Source organism: Martes martes, assembly GCF_963455335.1.
Source record: "Martes martes genome assembly, chromosome: 4".
Taxonomy (NCBI): Eukaryota; Metazoa; Chordata; class Mammalia; order Carnivora; family Mustelidae; genus Martes; species Martes martes.
In genome coordinates this window covers 86595108-86604021 of record NC_137891.1, presented here as the reverse complement: position 1 = coordinate 86604021, position 8914 = coordinate 86595108, and the positions used below count along the sequence as shown (strand labels likewise).

Genomic DNA, 8914 nt, shown 5'->3' with positions numbered 1-8914 from the left:
GCCAGACGCTACCCAAACTGCCTTGTGTGTTTACTCATTGAATCGTCACAACACGTAATGTAGATTCTATTACTATTTCCATTTTGCAGATAAGGAAACAAGCAAAGAGATTAAGCAAGTGATAACTGGTAAGTAATGGTGTGCGATGCGAACTGAAGAACTCTGACTCTAGGAACAAGTTTTAGCAATACAAGATACTGCCATCTTTACATGTATTTCTCAAATTATTTAATATAAATTTAATTCGAATTTTAACAAATTCCATTACATTATTGAGCATATTCACATTCTTATAGGTTACATATGTACTACAAAGATTACATTGATCCTTTTCTCTCATTAGTTAACAGTACAATTTATCTCTACTGAGGTATTTTAACATAATTTGTATATTATTGTTTACATTGTTAAAATTATTTTTACTTTGTTGCTATTTTGTTGTGTTGTATTTCCTGTTCATCAAAAAATAAAAATCATCCACTCAAAAGAAGTAAGCTGGGGCGCCTGGGTGGCTCAGTGGGTTAAAGCCTCTGTGTTTGGCTCAGGTCATAATCTCAGGGTCGTGGGCAGAGAGCCTGCTGCCCTTCCTCTCTGGCTGCCTGCCTCTCTGCCTACTTGTGATCTCTGTCAGATGAATAAATAAAATCTCTAAAAAAAAAAAAAGGAGTAAGCTGACACTAGAAGTAGTGATGAAAAAAGTAACAAATAATTTCAATTCAAAATTGTGTGGTAAAGGTAGCTAGCTATTAAACAAGACTACAGTTCAGATATAGACTGCAAGTTTTATGCCGTTTCATGATAAGTTCATCCAAGCAGTAATAAATAAATGAATAAATAATAATGAAAATAGAAAATACAACTATGAATATCTGTGAGACACCTGGATAACTTAGTTGGTTAAGCAGTTAAGTGTCTTCCTTTCTGCTCAGGTCATGATCTCAGGGTCCTGGGATCAAGCCTCATGTTAGGCTCCCTGCTCAGTGGAGAGCCTGCTTCTCCTTCTCTCTCTGCCTTTCCCTGGCTCATGCTGCTCTCTTTCTATCTCAGGTAAATAAATAAAATCAAAAAAAAAAAAAAGGAAGGGAAGAAAAAAAAATACAACTATGGACATCTAAAAATTGGATTTTATTGGACCAATAATCTATTTGTTCACTGCCCACTACACCTTGGCCCATCAAAGCTTACAAGTCATTTTTGAACTAAACATAATAACCTCATTGCCTTGTAAAATGTATTTTTCCAGAATGAATGTAAAATAATGTTTTCCATTATGAAATGAATGAATTTGTGTATTAAAAAAAGATCAGGTAACATCCCTGGTTAAAAAAATGGCAAAACTCATTTTTGTTTCAGTGATGCTTGTATAACTAGCTACAAATGTTTTGCTTGGAGAAAGTATAACAAACCACTGGCAAAAATCCCTGATCAAATACCACATAAAATCATGCATAGTATACAACACGAAAAGGCAATATTAGCCCGGTACTTCCTAACAGTTGGACACCACTGAGGCACATAATATGAATCATTTCACAGCATATATGCATAAGGAAAAATGCCCAGAAACTTCTTGTTTGGTTTATCATTCAAAATTGAAGTTACACTAATTCTAAAAGATATATGCACTTCTATGTTTAATGCAGCATTATTTACAATAGTCAAGATACAGAAGCAACTCAAGTATTCAACAACAGATGAATGGATAAAGATGTGGTATACAATGGAATATTATTCACCATTAAAAAAGAATGAAATCTTTCCATTTGCATGGGTGGATCTAGAGGGTAAAATTCTAAATGAAATAAAATAAGAAGTCAAAGACAAATACTATATGATTTCACTCATATGTGGAATTTAAGAAACAAAACAAATGAACAATGAAAAAAAGAGTCGAAAAACCAGACTCTTAAAATATACAGAACAAACTGGTCATTGCCAGAAGGGAGGTTGGGGTGGAAGGTAGAGGAATGAGTGAAATAGGTGAAGAGGATTAAAAGTACATGTAACTGTGGTGATCACTACCACAGTGAGATACTAACTCACACCAGTTGGAAGGGCTGAAATTATTATGTCAGGAAATGACAGATGTTGGCAAGGATGCAGAAAAAGGGGAACCCTCTTAAACTGTTGGTGGGAATGCAAGCTGGTGCAGCCACTCTGGAAAACAGCATGGAGGTTCCTCAAAAAGTTGAAAATAGAGCTACCCTACGACCCAGCAATTGCACTACTTGGGTATTTACCCCAAAGATACAAATGTAGTAATCCAAAGGGACACCTACACCCCAATGTTTATAGTAGCAAAGTCCACAATAGCCGAACTATGGAAAGAGCCCAGATGTCCATCAACAGATAAATGGATAAAGAAGATATGGGGTATGCGTGTGTGTGCGCATAGACGCGCATGTATATGAGTATTATGCAGCCACCAACAAAAATGAAAATCTTGCATTTGCAATGACGTGGATGGAACTAGAGGGTATTATGCTAAGTGAAATAAGTCAATCAGAGAAAGACAATTGTCTTGTGATCTCACTGATACGTGGAATTTGAGAAACAAGGCGGAGGATCATAGGGGAAGAGAGGAAAAAATGAAACAAGAAGAAACCAGAGAGGGAGACAAACCATAAGAGACTCTAAATCTCAGGAAATAAACTGAGGGTTGCTGCAGTGGAGGGGGGTGGGGGTGTGGAAGGGATGGGGTGGCTGGGTGATGGACATTGGGGAGGATATGTTATTATGGTGAGTGCTGTGTATTTTGTAAGACTGATGAATCACAGACCTGTACCCCTGAAATAAATAATACATTATATGGTAATAAAAATAAATAAATAAAAATAAACAGTCAAAAAATGACTAAAATATTCTATTAATATGTATATACTTTTTAAAAGGACTCCTTTAGAGGAACTCACTATATAAGATATGCAAAAATTGGAAAATTTTAACTCAACTTGTTTTAACAAAAAATGCAGTTGTGACCAATTCAGAATTGTGATTCATTTTTCCTTTCTTGTGTTACTGTTTAATTGTTCTGATTGTCTATGCTACTTAAGTATTTATTCTTATACTCTTTTTTGCTAGAAAATGGTGTACAATAAAATGATGTGTCAAACCTTAAAGAATTGTTGAATCACTATCTTATACACCTGAAATACAGTGAGTGGAATTCAAAAATAAATAAAAATTTGTTTAAAAATAAAGTAAAAATCTATTGCTATAGTATGATATATGTCATAATAAAGATAAGAAAAAAGAAAACTTTTGGAAGGAAAAAAAAGCCATTACCTACACTTAGTTCTGGGGCAACAAATTGGAGTCTAAATGGGAAAAACACTTACTTTCCACTAAGATTTTTTTGATATTTCAAAAAGTAAAAAGCTTATATGTAGGTTGGGAGAATGCTAAGAGAAATAAAAATATTGACTCAGTAAAAAAAAAAAAATTGAAGTTGCAGAACAGGACATTTTCATTCAGAAAAAAACTCATTTAAAAAATAATTGTTTTGAGGGGCGCCTGGGTGGCTCAGTGGTTAAAGCCTCTGCCTTCAGCTCAGGTCATGATCCCAGGGTCCTGGGATTGAGCCCCACATCGGGCTCTCTGCTCTGCGGGGAGCCTTTTTCCTCCTCTCTGTCTGCCTGCCTCTCTGCCTATCTCTGTCAAATAAATAAATAAAATATTAAAAAAATAAAAAAGTATAATAATAAATAATTATTTTGGGGAGGTGCCTGTGTGGCTCAGTGGGTTAAGCCTCTGCCTTCGGCTCAGGTCATGATCTCGGGGTCCCAGGATCGAGCCCCAATCAGGCTGTCCGCTCAGCAGGGAGCCTGCTTCTCCCCTCTCTCTGCCTGCCACTCTGCCTATTTGTGATCTCTCTCTGTCAAATAAATAAATAAGGGGTGCCTGGGTGGCTCAGTGGGTTGAAGCCTCTGCCTTCGGCTCGGCTTCATGATCTCAGGGTCCTGGGATCGAGTTCCGCATCGGGCTCTCTGCTCAGCGGGGAGCCTGCTTCCTCCTCTCCCTTTGCCTGCTTCTCTGCCTACTTGTGATCTCTGTCTGTCAAATAAATAAATAAATAAATGATCTTTAAAAAAATTTTAAAAATAAATAAATAAAGTCTTTAAAAATAAATAAATAAAAATAAAAAAGAATTATTTTGTGAGGTATGAGGAAGTCTGAAAAAGATATCTTGGGATTAGCACTGAAGGAGTTATAACCTTCAGTGTAGAAAGGTCATTATTCCTATAATAAAATGTCAGTCCACTTTCTGTTTTATTCAAAGAACAGTTGGTAGCCAAATAGCATTCCTCCTGATTCTGATAAAGCATAGAACAAGTTTATACAAACTGTAAATTTAGTAAAATAATAGCCAGTAAGCATAATCTCTGAGAAGAAATAGGTAAATATTAGAAGATAGCTTTTTCTGTAGTGAAGTGAGATAAGTAATGAGGAAGGTGTTCTCACAAATTTTTGAATAATGACTGAAGTCCTTTCAGGATGCTCAGATCATGATCCCAGCATCCTAGGATCAAGTCCTGCATGGGACTCCTTGCTCAGTGGGGATCCTGCTTCTCCCTCTGCCTACCACTCCCCCTGCTTGTGCCCTCTCTCTTTCTCTCTCTGACAAACACATAAATAAAATCTTTTTTTGAAAAAAAAAGATCCCTTTTCTCCCATAAGATAATACTAACAAAAACCATTTTTTCAAGTACGTTTATCTGAGCCCTGTTTTCATTATTTTTATTAGCTTGAATTTATTACTTCAAGTTCTAAATGACCTGATTTTTTTTGTTTCCAAATGAATACTTTATCAGATCATTTGAACATTAAATTTATCCTCCTTTGCAATCCAAAATAGTTCCCTGAAGTTTGCTCTGTGTGCTTACTTTGCTTATTTGTTTTCTAAACTCTTTGGCACAATTTCTGGGGGTTCAGACCGCCATGATACAGGCTAGGAGAGAACTTTTCTTTTGTGCTGCCAATTCTGATAAATGCCACAATTTTTAATCTTAAGAACAAAGTATCAGGATTTTGTAAGAAAACCAGACTATTATGCAAATGCCTTGACTGCCAAGACTTTATTATTTCTCAATACATGATAATTTTGTTTCTTCATCAGAGGAAAAAAAAGGCATGACACATTATTGAACGTATTTTGAACCACATCAAATAGTTACAGTCGAATGGGGGAAAAAATGCTTTCAGAGTTGAATGCAACCCTTGCAACGGCATACAATGCCTGCTCTCTCCCACGTTGAAACATTCAACTTTAGAGGTTGCTGTATGCCCTCTGCATAAGATCTAACAAACTACTGAAAGCCACCTTCAATTTAAAAATCTCTATAATTCTAGGTCCGTGTTAGATCCAACTCTTCAGAAATGATCTGAATGAGTGGTAGCCATCACCCATTGCAGTACCTGACAAACCCACTGCAAATTCAGATTTTCTAATTTTAATAGAAATGAAAATTAAAAAGTTGGTTAAGAAATGACCTACTGTGGGAACCTGGGTGGCTCAGTGGGTTAAAGCCTCTGCTTTCGGCTCAGGTCATGATCCCAGGGTCCTGGGATCGAGTCCCGCATCGGGCTCTCTGCTCAGCGGGGAGCCTGCTTCTCCCTCTCTCTGACTGTCTCTCTGCCTACTTGTGATCTCTGTCTGTCAAATAAATAAATAAATAAATCTTAAAAAAAAATGACCTACTGTGGATCACCTGGGTGGCTCAGTCGGTTGAGCATCTGCCTTCAGCTCAGGTCATGACCTCAGGGTCCTGGGATCGAGTACCACATCCAGCTTCTTTTTTTTCTTTTTAAAGATTTTATTTATTTACTTGACAGAGAGAGATAGCAAGAGAGGGAACACAAGCACAAGAAGCTGGAGAGGGAGAAGCAGGCACCCTACCAAGCACGGAGCGGGATGCAGGGCTCCACCCCAGGATGACGCTGGGATCATAATCTGAGCTAAAGGCAGACGCTTGACGACTGAGTCACCCAGGCACCCCCCACATCAAGCTTCTTGCCCAGCGAGGCACCTACTTCTCCTTCTGCCTGCCTCTCTCTCACTTTCTCTCTCTCTGACAAATAAATAAAATCTTTAAAAAAAAAAAAATACAGGCTGGCCAGTCAACTTAAACTTCAGATAAACAACAAATGACTTTTTTAGTATAAGTATGCTCTAAATATTGCATAGGAAATATTTATATTTTTTAAAAAGTCATCTTTGGGGGCACCTGAATGGCTTAGTTGGCTAAGCGTCTGCCTTGGGCTCAGATCATGATGCCAGAGCCCTGGGATAGAGCCCTGCATTAGGCTCTCTGCTCAATGGAGAGCCTGTTTCTCCCTCTGCCTAATGCTCCCCCTGCTTGTGCACTCTCTCTCGCTCTCTCTCTCGCTCTATCTAATAAATAAATAAAATATTTAAAAATTTTAAAAAATTGAGGTGCCTGGGTGGCTCAGTGGGTTAAGCCGCTGCCTTCGGCTCCGGTCATGATCTCAGGGTCCTGGGATAGAGCCCCGCATCAGGCTCCTTGCTCAGCGGGGGGCCTGCTTCCTCCTCTCTCTCTGCCTGCCTCTCTGCCTGCTTGTGTTCTCTGTCTCTCTCTCTGTCAAATAAATAAATAAATAAAATCTTAAAAAAAAAACTGTTAAAAATTTTTTTAAAAAATTAAAAGGTCATCTTTTATCTGGAGACCCTATTCCTGGAGGTTAAAATTTTAAGGAAGAGTGATCCAGATTATTTGGGGGGTGGGCAGAGACTAGAAACAGAAAACCCACTTAGGTAAATAACTACTGCAGAAATCCAGGGGAGGGGCGCCTGGGTGGCTCAGTGGGTTAAGCCTCTGCCTTTGGTTCAGGTCATGATCTCAGGGTCCTGGGATCGAGCCACGCGTGGGGCTCTCTGCTCAGCAGGGAGCCTGCTCCCCACCTCCCGCCTCTCTGCCTACTTGTGGTCTCTGTCAAATAAATAAATAAAATCTTAAAAAAAAAAAAAAAGAAATCCAGGGAAACAATTACAAGGATCAGACATAGGTCAGTGAAGCTGAAAAGATAATGATTGCCATAAATACTGTTGTGACAAAATAGCAAGGTTTGCCATGGGATTCTATGCATAGGGAGTGAAAGGAAGTGGTGATGTCAAAGAAAGCTTTTGGATGATATCAATATCAGAGACTGGTGATGCAGGAAACAGAGGCAGAAGAAAATTTATTAAATTTTCTTATTGCCTACAGCCCATTGACAAGTCCTTGAAATAGTCAGAGTGACTTTCCTCTAGGAACTCAGCTACCTCCATGCTAATACTTTGCTAATACTTTACTAATAGTTTGCTAAGGGCGAAAAGCCGTCTTAGCCCAACCCCCAAGACCCTGTAAGCCTACCTTAACATATAAAAATTACTGTGGAAACTTCCTTTATCTCTACCCACCAAGATACATGTTGGCAATCATCCCCCAAGTATATGACCCACCAATATACATCTGAAGGGTCTCATGACTTGGGTTTTACTAGACAGTAAAAAATGACCTTTTCCAAACAATACCTAGCCCCCTAAAAGTCCTGGAAACCTTCCTTCCAAAATTCTTTAGAGACTTACACTCTCCCTAACCCCCTCCCAGTGTGAAAGTTTATAATAGGCCACTTCTCATGACCCTGGTGCAGCTCTTTCTGCCCACAGGTCCTATCCCCATGGTTTAATAAAACCACCTTTTGCACCAAAGACGTCTCAAGAATTCTTTCTTAGCCATCGGCTTTGAACCCTAATGTCTTTTCCTAGGGAAGTTCAGGTTTCTTTGGTTGAAATTTATTTGTTGGACATCCAGGTAAAAATGCTTATAAAGTATATGGAATCATAGGGCATCTGCCCAAAAGAGAGATTGGGATCTAGACCTACAGTTATGCATCAGTGCAAGAGACTGTGGTTGCAGAAAATGACAGCACCTTAGTTAAAAGAGATAAGCAAAAGGACACAAAGAATGCTTCATGAAATGCCTGTTTCAGGCGTCTGAGGAAAGTCAACTATTCAAGATGGAAGCAGAGATCAATAAGATGGAACTTATGTTCCAGAAAGCTGACTCTGATCTGGATTATATTCAGTACAGACTGGAATATGAAATCAAGACTAATCATCCTGATTCAACAGGCAAGAAAAATCCCGTTACACTCTTAAAAGAATTGTTAGCAATAAAGTCTCAATATCAAGCTTTGCAAGCACACGTTAAACGAATTGCTGTCAAGCAGAAAGAGACTAAGAGCTGTGTTTGTGCTACTGTTCTTAATGACCATAACACAACACTACAAAAGCAACCAGACCTGGGGCTATCACCATGGACTAAAGAAGAGAAAACTGCAGCAGAGCAATTAAAGTCTCAGACGTCAGACTTATGAAGAAATAGATTTGCAAAAGAGAACTCTCATGGAGAAGAGATCCATTCCAGAAAAATTTAGGAAGATGTCTTGTTAGCACTTAATGACTAGAGGTGGGGGGATGGCAAAGGAGAAGGGGATTTGGCTTGAGTGATTTGGTAGTTGATACCTTTCACAAAAGAGAGCAGTATAGAAAAGGAAGATATTAATTAATAAAGTTCAGCCAAAAGGATGGAATGGGAATCAAGGGATTTTTAAAATATATGCACACATACTTAGTCTTATAATTTCAGGCAAGGAAGTTTCTTAACACTATTTTGCATCTGTTTTTGTGTAATTGGGATAACATAGATGTCCTGACCTATTGTAAAAGAATATTTATGTACTATCAGTCAGTCAAATGTGAATGGACATGCTTTGGAAATTAAAGGATAGAAAAAAAGAGAGAAAGAAATGTCTGTTTTGGATGATGGAAGAAAGAAGACGCGGTCTGGAAAGAGCAGGACAATATAAGCCAATAAAATTTCAAGATAAAAGAGTTTGAGCAGCAGCACATGTT

The 8914-nt window shown here is 38.3% G+C and overlaps 1 protein-coding gene across 1 annotated transcript; it reads left to right on the top strand.

Annotated features, from left to right (window-relative positions):
- Positions 1-8016: 8016 nt before the first annotated feature.
- On the top strand, positions 8017-8376 carry LOC308341410 (SKA complex subunit 2-like; the record flags this gene model as incomplete). The annotated part of the gene is made up of 1 exon (XM_080801338.1): positions 8017-8376. The coding sequence occupies one exon, from the start codon at positions 8017-8019 to the stop codon at positions 8374-8376; it is 360 nt and encodes a 119-aa protein (XP_080657464.1).
- Between the last annotated feature and the right edge of the window lie 538 nt (positions 8377-8914).